Raw genomic sequence first — 17,977 nt, forward strand, 5'->3', positions numbered from 1 at the left:
TAAGAAAGTAGAAATTTTGACTACATCTAAAGGCAGATTTTATATCTGGTCAGATATAAAAGTCACACAGTATCAGAGCTAAAAGCTTATGATTATAACCTTCTCCCGGCTGCATCACACTGCCTTTCTGACCTTTTTGCTCTTTTATCTTATGAGTCTCTTTGCATTGAGTATCGTGAAAATGAATGATACAAATGAGAATAATGGTGCACACCTTTTCAATGTTCCTTCTTCAAGCATTTGTGACAATCCAATAAGGTTTATCCTCATAAAGAGGCTGAGAATGTAAACAGAGAGCTTGAGAAGATTTTAAATTCTTTTAAAGACTAACTCAGCTACCAGCCAATTTCACCATATTTTGTGTTCATTTGATTTAAATCTGGTCTGTTACCTTTGCACACAGAACGAGAGAGGGGAAACAAAGAGAGTCACCTGCTTGGATTGTGATTGAAATCTGGACAATGGTCTAAGTAGTGGTCCACATTTTAAAAGCCTGGCCAATTATCTGAGCTGTTACACATAAATTCCATTTCAATCAGTACTTATCATTACTGATTTAAATAATAATGCAATCCTTTGGCTGCTGTTGGCACTCACTTAACAGTTACTGCTCGTAGCCTGCGTCAGTCTCCCACTCAGATTAGGTAATGCTAATGTCACACTAGGGAAAACACTGGAGGCAAAAGTATTGAAACCATGTGCAATGAACTACACACTTTTTGTTTTTATTAATATAGAGTGATTGATATAGTGCAGTAATATAATATAGTGCAGTTAATTTCAACCTTACAGTCTTTTGATTGTTTTCTCTTACATCTGAATTCCAGAATAATGTACTTTAAAAACATGGGCAGTATTAGCATTTAAAGAGTGAGTTTATACTGTGATATTGTGTCATTTTAACGCAAAAGCAGCAATTTAAAAAATAAATCTTTCCGTGGTGACTTATTTAATAGTTATTTAATAGATAGCTTTGCAACCTTTTAGCATTTTAGTATTGTTTTGAGATTTAATTCAGCAAATGCTCTCATCCACTGTGCTGGGCATAAACTCGTGGAGAGGTGGAAGTGCTCTGGTCTGGTCTCATAAAAGAAGTCCATATTTGCTAAACTCCATCTTTTCTTGTAAAACCAAACGGCCCTTTTTGAAAACACTTTTGATAACATATACATTTTCTCTTTCAGTCTGGTTTACTGAGCTCTGGCACTACTATGTGAACAGTCACAAGGAGAAAAATTAGCCATTTTCAAGCATGGAAAGAAACTTGAGCAAACTTTACATTCTAATGTGTCAGAGGTGTTTTAAATGCTATTTGTCAGTTTTACATGAGAAGAGAGTAATGACTAACTGGTTGAGTTGACAAATATATGGGACTTTAAACCATGGTGCAGTAAAAGAAATACGCTGTCTAACCAAAAATAGTTTTAAATCAGTTTTCTTTTTATCACATGAAATAAATGATCATGCATGGGCTTCCTAATAACTGATAAGCGTGTCTTCCTTAACTGAATGGCAACTGAAACATCTGAGACAGCAGGGTTTTTACCTGGGGAAGTTCAGAGAGGAAGCAAAGTGATTTTAGGGCATCAGTATAGCTCGCTGGGCTGAGTGTGCAACCCATGTGCAGAAGGGCCACTGTTGAGTTTCTGTTTCCTGCGTGTCATTCCTGCTACTCTCTCTGCCATCCATGCTGTCCTGTTGAAGAAATGAAGGCTAAAATAAATAGACATTTTTGTTTGTCAAATAGCCATAAATGACAGGAAAAATGTTTGTTTTAATCTGTATATCTTTACCACAATCTAAACCATATCCAGTGGACGGAAATGCAAAACTCTTGATCCAGGTATCTTCTGGATACTCGAGAAGCCCCAAAAATGTGTTCTTTGACCCCAAAGGCTAAACCATCAGAGTAGCTGATGGGTTCACAGACTTTTTTACTATTAACATGTTTTAGTCACGGGTTCATCTGGCCCCTGTGCGAGGTGAGTATATTTATAAGAACTGTAGGAGTCCAGCTGTATATGTAGTCAAAAGCCTCAGCTGTTCACATAGAACTGTCCTCTACACACTCACTTTATGTATCTAGACAGAAAAATCCATCCCCATCATCTTTCATGCACTAACATCAAGATCTATCGTAAGGCTGTGGAGTATTCTGTTTAATTGAAATGTGAGATGACTTTCTCATGGCAGGTTAAGTCATAATTCTCAACTAATACCTTTTTTATTAGTTACACACAAGAAAAGACACACACTCTCAACCTCTCAATCACTTTAATTCTCCATATGTCACGGGTGGGAACATTGTTGCATTGAAGTAAAAGATTAGCACTTTTAAATTAAATGCCTCTCCACCTCATATGAGTGTGTCTGTGTGTTTTCTCCCCTGTCGTCTTTTTAGTTGTGTAAAGTTAAGCCAGATTGTTTCTCCATAGTTACAGGTTCTATGGTAACAGTGTGTTTATCCAGTGTTTTTAACATGAAGCTCATGGGAAGTCAGCTCGGATGCTAACAGTCAGCCCCCAGGACACACTCACAAACACATACACCTGTTCTACTTTACTGGGAGCTTTTAAGTTAAATGTCAGCAAAGTTTTTACTGCCAAGCAGAATGTGTTGGAAGAATAACCCAAACCAAGTATTGCATCTGCCTCCTTTCTATAGGTTGGTAATTTGTTATTATACATATATAGTAGCCTTATGACCACACGGCTTCAAGGTGATGTCATGTGAAATGGTTTTCTTGTAAACTCAATATGTTGTATTAGTTGTAAGCAGATAAACCAAAAAGTGACACCTCGTGGAGTGTTCTCTTGTATGCCAAATTCAACATCTTGGTATAAAGTAATCAGGCTCTTGCCAAAAGGCTCATTTTTTTATACTGTTACAATGGATGCTCATATTTAAGATGGCTGAAGTTTCAAATAATAAGGTCAATGGTGTATACTGTACCACAGCTTTAAATAAACCCTATTAACAGAAGTTCAGCTGTCAAAAGCAGGTAAATCATCATATTGTTATTTTTGACCGCTCGGGGCCACCATACAGGTCCTAACCACCAGTTGCACAAATTTTCTGTTTATGAGCGTCAGCCAATCAAAAGGAAACTTGCATAAAGACAGGAAAAGGAGCTATAATACTTGTTTCAGACAGATGATGAACTGAATAGGTGTACCCAGGCTCATAGATGAACATTTTGAATAATGAATTTTGCAAACCTGACAGGTAAATGCTGGCAAACAGAAATATTTTTCAATTTAATGAGTTTACTTCAGGCCACAGTGTGGGATGGTTATAGGGAACATGGTGTGGGTTTTATTTTCCCAAGCTTCTTAGATTTGTTTTCTTTTTTCTTTTTAAATGTGTCACTGAGCACTCTGCTACACAGAATTAATACAGGATTCTTTGAGCGGTTTGAGTGCATAAATTGAGTAGAAAAGTGCAATTTACCATTTCCCACTAGTTCTATTTTGAAGCCTCTTTTTAAATGAACAATGAGAGAGCCTCGACATTAATTTCTGTGGTCACCTTGACATAAAAACTGCATGTAGAGAAACGACAACAACAAAAAACAGATTTGAAATTCATGCTGTTTCTCACCCAGAATAAAAGGTTTAAAAAGTTTTTTTTTTTCCTCACAAATATCCAGTGTTGGTACAGTTCTTTTTTTTTTTTCTGCTCAACCATTATAAACACAGACTTCTAAGTAAAGAAAGTCTTAAACAAATAATTTAAGAACAATAACTAATAAAGGAACACAACAGCAGAAGCTATAGTAAACTTGTAATCGCCGCATACGTCAACGCAGTAATAGGATGGCTAATATCTTCCAGATTCAGTGTGAAATAACCCTTTTCTTAGGTGTTCTCACTTAGATTTCCAGTTAAGGCTTATTGAACGCTACACCTTGATTTTATTATGTCCGGGTGATATTTTAAGAGGATCATCCTAAAATACGACACTGTCAGAAGTTCGAGGTTTTCTTTGGTGGCAGGATGTTTACAACGGCCAACTTTGAACCTCTCTCTCTCTCTCAGTCTATCTTTTCTGCCTTCACTTTGAACTAGATAGTAAACACAAAAAGGACAAAGCCATTTTCTAAAAGTGCTGAAAAACATTTTTGTTGCATAGCAACAGGTTGAAGGATGATGAAATGCTCCTTGTATGCTTTTAGCTCCTTGTGTTACTCAAGCCATCTACAGAAACACTTGGAGAAAAACCTCATGTCTGATTATCGTGTCAGGTTCAGACACCTCCAGAAAGTGTGAGAGGGTGGGTTTGGATACTAGCATGCCTCAGTAGAGAAAACATATTTGAAAGACACATGCCGTTATTGAATTGGTAAACCATGCAAGCTTATGTTTTAATTTATTATTTTTTCAATTTTTTGTTCACTTGTAGGCTGAAGAATCAAGCTATGAACAAGTTTATCTAAGTCAATATTAGAGTTATTCTTCTGTCCGCCTGATGAGATCTTATTCTGTTCTGTTCTCTCCCATTTTGTGTAACCTACATGACTTTAAAGTTTCTAGTTTCTAGCTGATAATTTTCAGCACAGTCCAAAGGTTTCATATTTACACGGGTTTGTATAAATTTTACCAAGTGAAATGTACATTTATCATGAAGTGAGTAGATGTACTTAAGTAGTTTTTCTGTGGTTTAAAGTTCACGCCCCAACACCACAAACAGAGAATTTCAAAACGGATCAGTTTGGAACCTAAAATATTGATTCACAGGAAGTACCAGATGCCTGCACCCACTCATGATGCCACTGGCGTCATGAGTGGGTGCAACTAGACCCACGAAAACAAACAAAAAAATGGAGAAGACGTGTGATGCCAGGTCTTATGTAGAAACTCAACTCTTGCTGTCAAATTGGATATCCTATGAATTCTAGCAGAAGCTCTAAAGGCTATACTCAAAATAGACTTTCCTGTACCGATAACTTGGTGTTGCTTTAAACATGTGGCTTGCTTCTAAGGATGGGAATCAGAATTAATGATACAATACAACCACAGCATATTATGTAAAATAACAATGGTATGACGATTAAGAAATATTCGGTATATTGTATTGTCGATAATTGTGTGTTTGAAGCAGAAAAATCTGTTCAGATATATTGTTGGGTCCAGCATAGTATTAGAACATTTCCTAAGATCAATCAAAAAAGGATTCACAATACAGAAATGTCAACTATAAAACAGTAGATACATCCAACTTATAAAAATGTACTCATTCATTATACACACTCCTTTACAATGAATGAGTACAACATGGAATGGAGGCGATCAGCTTTACTGACACCCAGACTACTTTCATAGCAGTCTTCAGCTTGTTTTGGGGTCTGGAATTTTCATCTTTTTCTTGTCCACATCCCACAGATTCTCTATGGGGGCTCGGTTCAGGCAATTTGGCCAGCCTAGTACATGGTGAGCAAACCATTTGGTAGTTGTCTTGGAACGCCCTGCTTTAAAATGAAATAAGCATCTTTACAAACCCTGATGCCTGACCTGCTGCTAAACACCTGTGTGGACTTTGGAGCAGAATTATCGCAGACTGATGAAACTTCACATTTGATTCTGTGCTTCTCCACTCTTTTTTAATTTTAGGACCTTGATTTCCAAATGAAGTGAGTTTGGGAGTGTCTTTATATTAATGCAACAGTTGTACCCCTTTCCTGAAAGTGTGTGTGTGTGTGTGGGGGGGGGGGACGGGTATTAACATCTTCATGGGGACCAAAAATTGGTAGTTTACTATACTTGTGGGGACAAACAGCCCTCATGGGGACCACGACTTTGAAGGCATTTTTGAGACTCAAAATGTGGTTTTAGTGTCAGGGTTACAATTAGGTTATGGTTAGGTTTAGGGTAAGGGTCAGGCATTCATTTTTGATGGTTAGGGTTAGGGTAAGCGGCTAGGGAAAGCATTATGTTAATGAGATGTCCCCACAAGGATATAAATACACACGTGTGTGTGTGTGTGGTGGCGCTTTCAGTCGGCTCCTTGTGAAGCTCTGGCAAGTTCTTGAATCAACTTATAATCTACTCCTCTCAAGGCTGCAGTCATCAGCTTTTTCCTTCCTGTCCTTTCCTTCCATTCATTTCAACAGGTTTTGTGGTGTTTGAACATGACTATTTTGCAGATAAAGCCCTTAAGACTCTTTCTTGGTTCCAAATAAACCCCAAATGAAACTTTGTCAGAATGAGCCATACAATGAAAGGTTTCAGATGGCAAAACCCAAACCATAGAATTCCCTTAAAGGTGAGAGGAAACTGCAGTCAGGTGATAACTTATCTATTCATGTGACCTTTTGCACATGCTCATCATCATTTGATCCAAAAAGTATTGATTATAGCAGCTTTGCATACTTCTATTTGTATGTAAATATCAGAAGTTATTATGCAGGAGGGGGAAAAAATGAGGTCCATGCAGAGTTTCCATTCTGCATTAGTGTTACAACTCCTGTTGAATGTATTCCTTACCACAAATCTCTTCCCTGTTTATGTATGTGGCCTCAGATAACTTTGTGAGGATGAATCCATGTAGTTGCCAACAGCGTCCCTCTGTTCAGGAAAAATCCCCAACTGGCTGTCTGCTTTTGTTGCTCCTTTCGCCTCACAAGCAGAGCAGGGCTAAATGGAGTTTTGTGGTGTGGAAGTGTATCTCATGGCCAGGCTTACTTACTTATTTATTTATTTATTTTTTATAATAAGCCTGTTAGCAATGGATGTTGTCACACACGACTGTCGGGGCTTAGCAGGAGGAAATATTAGAGTTTTGTTGATTCGGCTAGTGGCTTTTGGAGCAAGTTGATTGGAATTTTCTTTTTTCCTTTTTTGTGTGTAGTTCATAAAAGTTCTGCCATCTTTTGCGCCAACAGTAAATACTCTGTACTCTATTGTATATGCAGTGACAAGAGCAGTAATACTGTACAATCTAGGTAAACTATAATTCTTCCCATTTTACCACCTCGTGCATTTTTACCAACTCTCCATGATACGTTCACCGCTCCTTTAAGTATTCTCTCTGCTTGCCTCTGACACTCTTGCTCTGCTGTTTTTCTTTGTCCATCTGTCTTGGTTTGTTTCAGATCCTTCTGTTACACTTAGATGTCTTTCTCTTCTTCTTTCACACTTTCAGCTTTTGCATTTTAGCAGTTCAGCTTATGCTTTTTTGCGGAACCACTTAAAATAAGTCTGTATGTAAAATAAGCATAAATTCTGAAACCCAGCAGCAGTGAACGTGTGTGTGTGTGTGCCAGGGTTTTCGTCTTATTTGTCGAGATTTGCTCCATTTAAAGTCCGGTTTCTGTATTTGATTTCAATTTCTAGACAGATGAATTTGTGAAAAACCTTTTTCATTATTTCTTAGTATATATAATTGGGAAATAAACTACAAAAATGTCATCATTTATCATACAGTTACCATTAGACACCAAAGTCCCTAATGATATAATTTAGAATCGCTTTTTTGTCTGTTACATGTAGACACAACATTGGTTTATTTCTTAAGTGCCTTAAAACGTTAGATCTCTTTTTATGCTTGAATGATTCATAGATCAGTGTTAAGTGGCTTAACAAAAAACCGACTCTTCTGAAAATGGTCAGGTCCAAGGACTGAACTGACACTGAGTGAAGAAGTAGTCAATCTCCAAACTAAAACTTTGAAAAACTTTCAGAAAGGCTGAAGAACCATCATTCGAGACTACTTAAAAATGTATTTAAAAAAAAAAGTCTAATTCCTTTGAAGCAGTGTATAAAGAAATGAGCGGTAACTAAAGATTTGTGCATAGTACAAGACATCAGATTGACATTTACATCTCTGACAAGGTTATATCATTAATAAACAACAGAATTGCCATAGTTGATGAATGGGTGACGATTGAGCACTGAATTGGTGAAACTTGAGCGTGGTTGCAGCATTTTCTTTTCATTTTTATAGCGGGAAAGTCCTGTATAGCTTCTACCCCCAACAGGCAGCTTCATGGTCAATTGGACCTCTGTTTTGTGTCTTTTATTTGAGCAAAAAGGCTCCAGTTCCCCACAGGAAAAAGGTTATTGGTTTTTCAAAGACTGTGTTAAATGATAGTCCTGAATAGCTGATGCTGTTTGAGCCTCAGCTCAGCGTTTACAAAGGTCAGTCATTTCAACAGCTCTGCTTCAATAACAGGCACAGGATGTCCTATTGGTTACACAGACAGCCTCGTAACAGAAAGGCTGGTTGTTTCCATAACACTGTAAAAACTACTGTTGGTGGAAAAAACATTTGATAAGTGACAAAACTGAATATGAATGTTGTGATCACAGACATATATCCATTAATATGTATACTCCTATATGAAACAGTAATATATAAATATTTTTTAATGTTTGTCATCATATGATACGACCAACATAGTAAATGAAGTTTCACAGGAAGCCTGAATTAATAAATGCAGATTTTATTTGATAGGAGGCTGAAAGAAAGATCTTTGTCTCTCTATTAAAGTGACCTTCACAGGATATGATTTTAATTCTAAACACTAAGATTTTATAAATTCATAGTTGGGGATCTTGATCAAATAGCAGCATTTGTGACTGTAAGGACATGAAGGGTACTATCCATCGTTGTTATCTAGTTAGCTGCTATCATTACTAACAAACTACATAATTCGAAGTGTAAATCTATTGCCAAAAGGTGCCAGCAACAGCAATATTAAAGTATAATGCTATAGCATAAGTCTGTTTAGACACTAAATCATTACCAGATGTTGTGTTGTGTGCTAGGGTTGTAAATTTGTGGTGTCATCATACCATTGATACTGCAAGATGACATTTTATTTAATCGTGTATCAATCTATACCATGTTATTGTGGATGGTATGATATTTTACTGTCCTGGTATCAAAAGTGTTAACCCTCTGAGGTCCAAGCCATCATAAATGGTAAGTGTAACATTAACCTTATGCTAACTGCATATTCTTGAGAAAAGTAAAAAGTACACCTTTCTTTTTCCCTTGTGTTTCAGTTACACGATTATTTTCTTTATTCCAGGTTTGTCAAGACTTGAGATAATAATATAATAATGAACAGAAATTATGTAATCTGATTACCTAGACCACAGGTGTTGAACTCTAGGCATCGAGGGCCGCTGTCCTGCTTGTTTTCCAACTAACCTGGCCTTGTAGCTTCTTATTGGCAAAGCATACCTGGTCCAGGTAATCAGCAGCAGGTAGGGCAGGGATATCTTAAAAACAAGCAGGATACTGGCCCTGGAGGACTGGAGTTTGACACCCCTGACCTTGACGTTAGAAGAAGGGTTGGGGTCATCACTGATGATGGACCTCATAGGATAAATCCACCACAAAAACACTGACATGAAGAATTTGACACAGTTTTAACTTACACGGATAACAAATTAGAAGAAGGAAACAGACATTAGTTAAGATGAAGACAACAGACTTTTTATAGGCAGCCTACTTTAATCACTGTGGCAAAGAAGGACAACTACAACATTTGTGTGTGTGTGTTGTAAGCTCAGCTGTTTTTAAAATTAAACCAAAGCCATTTAGAAGTGCTTTTTGTGTTCTTAATTACATAACTGGAATACAGCATATGGTGAAAATACGAGTGTGCCTTAATACTATTCACCAACACTGGAGCTTTAAATCTGAAACTGCCCTAAATCCCTACAAACAATCAATGCACAGCAGAACTTGGGGTTTATTATATTCAGTCACTAAATGTGTAGGTTTGAACACTCCTGTCAGATCATTTAATCCATGGGTCTAATCGCCTTTTTGTTTTGTGTTTTCTTGTTGTTTTTTTCTCAGGAACTCTGGAGAAGTTCCTGAGAGGATTACCAGTCACACATCTAATTTGCTTTTCTTATGTATTACTCTAATTAACCAATGAAATGCAAGCTCTTATAGTAAAGAGCTATGGATGATGTTTACAGTTGGAAGTATTGTGCTTGGCATCTGTCACAACACTCTTTTTATTATGTATTAACCAGCCTATTTTTATTGATTAAATCTGTACATTTTGGTGGCAAAATTAATGGAACTGTAAAAAACACAAATTCTCAAAGCAAACATTTAATTTAGTGTAGACCAATAACAGATGGATGGTGTATTTTAAGATGTTTTGTCTGTTTTGACCCTTTAAAATGCATGTATTGAATTTTGATTTTAAGTCCATTCAAAGAGCAGCATGTTGAGAAATAATAAAACACAAAAAAGCAAATTATAAAACATGTCAAATTGAAGTAAAGTGGATCTGAGCTGGTAACACTGAAACCTTTTTTATGCATTTCATGCTGGCTTAAAGACCAGAAGAACTAAGGTTAGATGTGTTGCGATCAGATTTGTTTTGACTCCCTGTTGTCAAGCTCACAGAGAGCTGTTCAATATACATATCCATGCTCCACAAGGTAAGAATACTCTTTAAAACGATTTTATACAATTACGCTGGAAAGCCAGAGGATATGCTTTGGCTGAATAATTCACTTTTCCACCCTAGTGAGATCAAAATTCTGGTCCAAGCAAGCACAGTAGGTTGAAAACCCCCACTGTTCATTGCTGTCCAGAAATCTTCTTCCTCTCCCATTTCAACACTGAGCAGAGGAACCATGATAGAGACCTGCTGGAGTCCTCTGGGCGGGTGACTCATTTCTAGTCAAAGTGATGAAAAATTTATCTTGCCAGGTTCTGCTTATCTTGAGCTCCCTGCAAAGCCTCATTACATCTTTTGGAAAAACTCTACTTTGATTTTTGTTTTCAGTTCAGAAGATACTGACGGAGCTTCAGCTGCTGGCATTTACTTTTTTTTAAAATAGCATTCATTACTGTAACACATTTTTGTAGGGTAAGCAGTTCAAAATCCATGAACAATTCGTTTAAATTGCTGAAGCCACAGTTTATATGACAAGGAGGTTAGTGGGGTTAAAGGCCAAAGAATCCTGGCTAATATATGTATGTGTTTAATAAATGACAAGTACCAGCAGGAGGGTTGAGAGGAGAGGGAGCGTGAGTTGAAACTAGAATTAAGTGAGGTTTTCGTTCACATAGGATTAGATGCCTCTCACTGCCGAAGATGGATTCAGTCCAGCACTCTCTCCCTGTTGCTTTTCTTTCACCTCTTATTTCTCTCCTTTGTGATCCTGCAGTCTTTGATCTTTCTCCTTCCTTTGTGTTCTATTCCTCTAGTCTGCAGACATTCTTTTACTCCTTATGGTTGAAAATCGCTCCCATTTTCATTCATCAATTCATTTATTGGCAATAGTAATAACAGAATCTGCTTTTCATTCATTCATTTTGCTCGTCACACTCATACACCAATCAACCACAACATCTTTCTAATCTTGTGGAGGTCTCCCTCAAGCTTCCTAAACAGCTCTGACCCAAAGGGGTAAAAACACTGGAGCTTAAAGTGTGTCCTGTGATGTCAGGCACTTGGATTTATACAGCACGTTCTTGGAGTCTTGTGAGTAGCGGGGTGGGACTTGAGCATGTGAATGTCAGATTGGAAAGGATTTTAAAGCATAGATCATTGCCTCTTTTGTTGTGTTTCTTGGCCAAATCCTGAGCATTTCCTTTGGGGAGTAGGGATTTGTTTAGAACAATGTTTAGGTGGATGGTGCATGTCAAAAGATCCACCTGAATGCCCGGACCTATCAGAATATTGCATTGTAATGAGATGATCAGTATTATTCATTGGATTTGTCAGTATTCAGTGTTAAAGATAATCATTGTACACTAAACAGCTGGGATGATTATTTGAAATCTGCTCTACAGTTGCAGAAAACATTTTCCTAATTTTATAGTTTCAATAGTTATATATTTATTTGTCAAATGCAGCGTGATGATAATTTTGTGAACTATATTCTAATTTTTTTTGTCGCTTTTTAATAGGAAACTAAAACATTTATGGATGTAGTAGCAGTCCTAATTTAATCAGAAGAACGTCTCCAGCTATTAAGTTGAATAACTGTTTAACTGTTTACAAATTCTGAGATATAAAATGTAAGTCAAAATTAAATATTGCTATTATAATTTGCCCTTTTTTTCCTTAATTTCAACTTTTTGACTGAAGTCAACAAAAGTGAAGTTTCGCTTCTTGTGCTGTTACACGTTAGCATACTGTACAGGCCTCACAAAACTTCTTTTGGAGATATTTTATTACCTGAAATGATAACATCACAGGTTTCATCCTCTCTGAATAAAAGGGAACACGCCTTATAAAAAGGTCAGTAGCTTCTTTCAAATGTGCATAAGCACAAGGAAAGATAATAGCTGGGCTTGACTCACTGTACTTGTTTTCCTCCAGAAGGCTGGATTATTTTACACCTCGGCTCAAAATGCACAATAGTGACTGGCAGGAGTGTAGGAACTACCCTGAAAGCTGGAAACACTGACATGATCGACCTGTAATAGAGAATTATGTTTCCCAAATGTGGTGGAAAAAAATTCAGACAAAGTATATCACAAAGCTCAGCTTTTCAATTACAGTAGTTACAGTAATTGCTGCTGCAAGGCATCAAATACAAAAGCCAGCAGACGCCTGTAGGTATACCAGACAGATGAATGTGAAAAAAGAAGCCCATGGAAGCCTCTTAGTCAAATTCATGTTCATCATAATTAACTGTAAATTGAACAATTGGACATAACCTGTTTCTGAACAGCCATAATATATGGTTTAAAGATTATTATAAAGCAACTTCCCATTAATACCAATCTGGCTGTGAACAAGACGCAAGCATACGATGTCTAACAATCTGTTGTTAGAATGAAAAGTAATTCTTCTCAACAATTCCATAAGATATTTTTTGTATTCACTGCATTGCAGAAGAAAACTCAAGCTGTGGCTTTGACATCATTATTTTTGGAAACCCTTTGCCTCCAAGAAGCCTTGCTGTCTCTGTCATCATTGCATGATGAGTCACAGCCAGCTCCAGGTGTAGATAAAAAAGATAACACCAAGATGCTCTGTTTGACAGGAGATATAATTGTTTAGGATGTACCCATGAAATTCCTTTTCTAACATTGAATACAACTGTACTGTATTTAATTGGCTTCATCCATAGTGGAAAGGGTCCACTTGAGGACAGTTTTATCTCTTGGTAAGGTCACTACAGGTCTACCATTGTTTAACTTTTACCACTTTAAGTTTCTTAAGAACAAAACAAAAAGACATGAATCTTTAGATACGTGTCACAAAGCTGCTATTCTTCAGTGGACAGCAAAGACAAATCTTGCGTGGAAAGGGCCTGGAGCCAAAATGCAAAGCAAATTGTTTTGTTTTCCCCCTGCATATTCTTTTTACTACTCTTACTCTTCCTAAAGGTGTGCAATGTTACTGATTATTCAACATTTACACAGTGAGCTATGTGCTCTGTCTACCTTGAAACTACTGCTGATGCATCACTGTTGCTGGGAAAACACCTAATTATCTTAGCTACTCAGCTGTATCAGGAAATACCCCATCTCCATTCTTGTAACAAACGGTGCCTTTTCATTTCCTTTCCTGGCTACTTTTGGAAGATAACAAATATCCTTCCTCAGAGTTTTAAGAATCTGTAGGTGGACAACATTTTCTTTTCTAAATCTCTTTAAAGATTTCATATTTAAATTCTGTCTGACTGTAAGTTATAGGCTCTACTAAATGCCTAGCAGAACAGTTACCAATTAAATGAACAGTACCATACATACAGACAGAAACACAAATGTCTACATACTTACACTGCTATCACAACTTTAAAGAAGTATAACAGAGCAAAGTGAGGTCAGAAATTCTGGTCCTGAATGTATTTCCATATGTGAAAGTCATGTTTGAGATTATTAGTTGTATCTGTTATAAATTTGCACATTTCTTGTTACAATCTCTGTTTTTATTAGTTGAAGTGTAAAAAATAAATAAATTTTACGTTTTATGTATATATGTATACAAAATACACACGATACCAAGTAATCACGTAGTTATGAAAACTAACCAAAATCTAAATGGCTCATATTGCTCTATATACATATGGATGGCTTTAATTAAGGCTTTTAAAATGTTACCAAAAGTCATCAGAATTACACTGTAAATAAAAGAGGTAGATTAAACGAAAGGTTCGGCAAGTTTTTCATGGGTCTACATACTCACAGATATAGTTCCCGTATAAATGTGGCACTATTTATAAGGAAATAAGATAAGATTTCTTGCCAAGAAGCATTTCTTTTCATAGAACTATAGTTATGTAGGTTCTGCAATGGTTTGATGACAAATGTGGGAAAGTGGGAAAAGAAAACAATCATGCAAAAAGATCATTTCACAAATATTTTTTTAGTACAGAGATATTTTGTTACTCAGATTATTTGGGGAAAGGTAAAAGGAAAAACTCTGCTTTTGAAGTTGAAAATGAGTCCATTTCAGTTAACTTTATTTATATATATATATATATATATATATATATATATATATATATATATATATATTCTTGTATAGCGTGACTGTTATTGCTATTTCCACTGCTGCATGTGCTAAAGCAATAACTAACATTAGTTCATTATTTAAAGACGCAGTAAAATAGAAAGTGATCTGGGTGTTGCACACTCATATTTTTAGCTAAGAATTCATCGAGAGAAACATTTAATTTGATTGATTTTTGGTATCTAATTTAATATCAATAATGTGACATGTTGGTGGTTTTGCTGATTAACAAAATCGTGATACTGACATCCACCAGGTAGAGTATTTTAAGTAATCAGGATACAAATAGCTACAACAGAGTCCAAACATATAGACAGACTACAACTAAATAAAATACAAGTTCCTCACACTGTCAGCACAAGAGTTGGGGATGAGGAGGCTGCAGTGTCACAGTGTGGCTCTGGATTTCCTGACATTCTTGTCAAAAATGTCAACTTCCTTCTTCAGCCTGGCATAAATTATTTCTCAAAATGTGCAGAGTCTACAGTTTACTCCAGTTCCTACCTAAGTAAAGTGTCAATACTAAGACTGTTATAAACAAACTGTCAATCAATATGCTGAACAGTAATATTGAGCATGAACTATAAAGATGTTTGTGTACCACTCTAAAAAAATCCCAATTAAGACTAGTATAGAGTATGGAACACTTTTTGTATTTATTTGGGACTAATTTGGGACATGTAATGTTTTTGTGTTGTATCCTGTAGTAATATCAAATGTCTAAATTGTAACAGAGGCAGATGTGTTTAAAAACGTTGCCACGGATGCTAGAAATTCATACAATTTAATGAGAGTGTGATATAATCTGCTGGATAAAAGAATCCTCCATGCATGTCATTTTTTATTACAGGAAAACACCAAAGTTCTCTTCATGTGTTTGTTTTCTTTATGCCGCTGCAGATCTTATTGTCAAACTGGCAAAGGACAAGTTTGGAGCCATTCAGACGGAATATCAAAAGGTAACTGAGTGTGTGCTTGTTTGTGTGGTGAAATGATTGCTTTTCTGTGCCTTTCATCCTCCTTGCTGCATGTTTTTACTGATTGGAAACAGCAACTCATGAAATACATTACATTAGAAATGTAGAAACGCAGTAGTCTGTGACTTCTCTAAAACAAGGTGTCAATAGCTTTCATTAGCCAAGGCAATGCCATCTTTTTACCGGCATTCCAGGGGAAAAAATGGTTATTGCTTCTGGCGCAACCTATAAATTTAGAGAGATAAATCATTTGAGCTCATTGGAGCAAACAGGTTTGACAACCAAAGGCTTTTTTAGGCCTGAGAGCTAAATAAAGAGTGCAATTTGCAGTCTTATTTATGTGCTATGTATGGAAATGCATGACTTTAATTTCTCTTTTTGTTGTTCTCTTTCATCACATGTGTTCACTTTGTGGCTTTGCTCTTTTTTTTTTGATGCTGCATTGCCTTTGTCTTCTGCATGCCCTCTTCATCTGATCTGGCCTCCTTCAGCCAGAGAACATAGTGCTGACCCTTCAGGTAAAGTCTGCACACTGGACTTAAAGTCTAACCGATCCCCCCCTTCCCATAATTCTCCACTATGAAAGTCATCAAGGCTGCACAATCATAGCTGAGATATTAATCTTGTATATTTTGTCTATTTTGTCATATTGATAATTGGAATATACAGGATTAGTTTTGCAGCCTTGTAACTTTCTCTCAGCCATCCCATCAACCTCACAGCCACCTTGGAACCTTCCCTTTAGCTTGACCTAAACCGTAGCCCCTCTTTCTTTTTGAAGCACATCCTCGTGCAGAGTTTTGTTTTTTCACTTTTATGGAAGTGACAGAGATGACTGGATAGAGAAACATAGAAAAAATGTTTTATACCACTAAGTGTCAGAGAATTCTACTTTGAATTTCATCTAGTTTGAACTTCGTGTTACAGGGGTTATGGTAAAATATTGCCTATAGTTCTCCACTGGCTCCTGAGGACCTACTGTGAGGCTAATATGTAGCACAAAACGGAACACTTACTGCCATATCAATCCAAGCATCGTCACTCAAATTTGACTTTTTTGAACTGCAAAGTAGTCTCCTCCTTTAGTTTTTATTATTATAATGATTAACAAGGATATTATACTTATGTTCATTATATCAGTGCATAAACAGTGTTCAGTGCTCATGGTGAATATCTCTGTATTCACTAGTCAGCATCTCAGCTGTATTTACTTTGACATCCACTTAAAAACACAGCATGTAAAAGCCACATGTAACACAACAGATACATTATGTTTGGGATCCTGATGGTGGCAGAACTCTGGACCTGGACTTGTAGTATGCATTAAGTGCAGCATTTTCCCTGGTTTAAAAATCTTTTCTATATCAGCATAAACAGGCCGGACTACCTCACAGGTCAACAAACTGTAACAGTGATTTTTACTGTGATTCTACAGCAGAGCTTTTAAATGGTTTGAATTTGTGCTTGTAGCCTGCCTGTAAAAGGCAGTGATTTCAAACTTTTATTGGAAGAGCAAAGCAGAATAGACTCTGTCCCAGCATGATATTATCCAGTGTCATGCCTGCTACCTTGAACATTTTGTAAAATAAATTCTTCCTCATATTGGGGAAATTGCTTATCACATCAGGCCCAATGCATTGCAGTTTTTGTTTTGTTTTTTAATATTTATTTTTTTAAGAACAGCCTTTCATAGCCCTCATAGACAAATGCAAAGCAAATCAATCATCAGGCTTTAAAAGACTATTTAATGCAAAATCACAGCTGGCAGTGTGTACGGTAGTCTTAGTTTTAACCAAAGTTTGCTTACGGTGGATTTAAATTGTCCAACCGTGTGTTTGAGAGTGTGTGTATTTACATGTTTTCCTGCAAGTATATGATGTTAAAGAGTACTTATACATAAATGTATGTTCATGACTTTATAGGGTTTTTTCTGTGTTAGTGGGTGCTATACACCTACTTAAAAATCAGTTTGACAAAATTCTTCAAATCGTACACTTTTACCTCTTCATTCAACCGTGCTACAGTTATTCATTTTATCTCAGTTCCCCTGTATTAAACAAAGCTTTCTTAAAATAGGCTGCTCTTCTTAAGCTTTGTGTTGATTTGAATAGGTGAGTGGGGCTTCATATGGCCTCACATGGCCTCATTGTTGCATGTGTGTTGTTGCTGCCTGTGTTTGAGTAATTTCTGTAACTGTGAGACATCTGCTGCTGCCTATCTTGGCCAGGTCTCCCTTGAAAAAGAGGTTTTTAATCTCAATGGGATCTTCCTGGTTAAATAAAGGTTAATAAATAAATAAATAAACATGGCCATTTTAGATCTATCCACTCTAATAGTAAACATACAGAATCCCAGAAAAACAGAGCAGAGAAGTAGGCTGAGCTCTTATTGGGCATTAAGTTAACTGTTAATGAATCAAGGAAACGGTTTCTTGCTTGAGGATGCTTCAGCATGCCTCATGGCTGCTGCTGGCATTAAATCTGTTTCATGTTAAAGAAATTCACATCTTCACTCTTCAGACATGCAGCCAACCCATCATCCAGTTTGTTCT

General features: G+C 36.6%; 1 protein-coding gene across 28 annotated transcripts in view; it reads left to right on the forward strand.

Annotated features, from left to right (window-relative positions):
- The window catches only part of prom1a (prominin 1a), a 93,820-nt gene that overhangs the window by 18,156 nt on the left and 57,687 nt on the right, over window positions 1-17,977 (forward strand). For 22 of the 28 annotated variants that reach the window (XM_085284705.1, XM_085284695.1, XM_085284743.1 and 19 more), the window contains exons 2-3: window positions 15,350-15,408; window positions 15,918-15,944. In XM_085284705.1, the coding sequence (XP_085140831.1) occupies window positions 15,350-15,408; window positions 15,918-15,944 (86 nt within the window). The remainder of the gene's footprint in view (window positions 1-15,349; window positions 15,409-15,917; window positions 15,945-17,977) is intronic. The other 6 variants (XM_085284798.1, XM_085284817.1, XM_085284859.1 and 3 more) reach the window with 1 other exon arrangement.

This window comes from Mchenga conophoros, linkage group LG2 (assembly GCF_057382185.1).
Source record: "Mchenga conophoros isolate Kocher_MC1m ecotype Shallow Benthic linkage group LG2, M_conophoros_male_GT1.1, whole genome shotgun sequence".
In the NCBI taxonomy this organism is placed as follows: Eukaryota; Metazoa; Chordata; class Actinopteri; order Cichliformes; family Cichlidae; genus Mchenga; species Mchenga conophoros.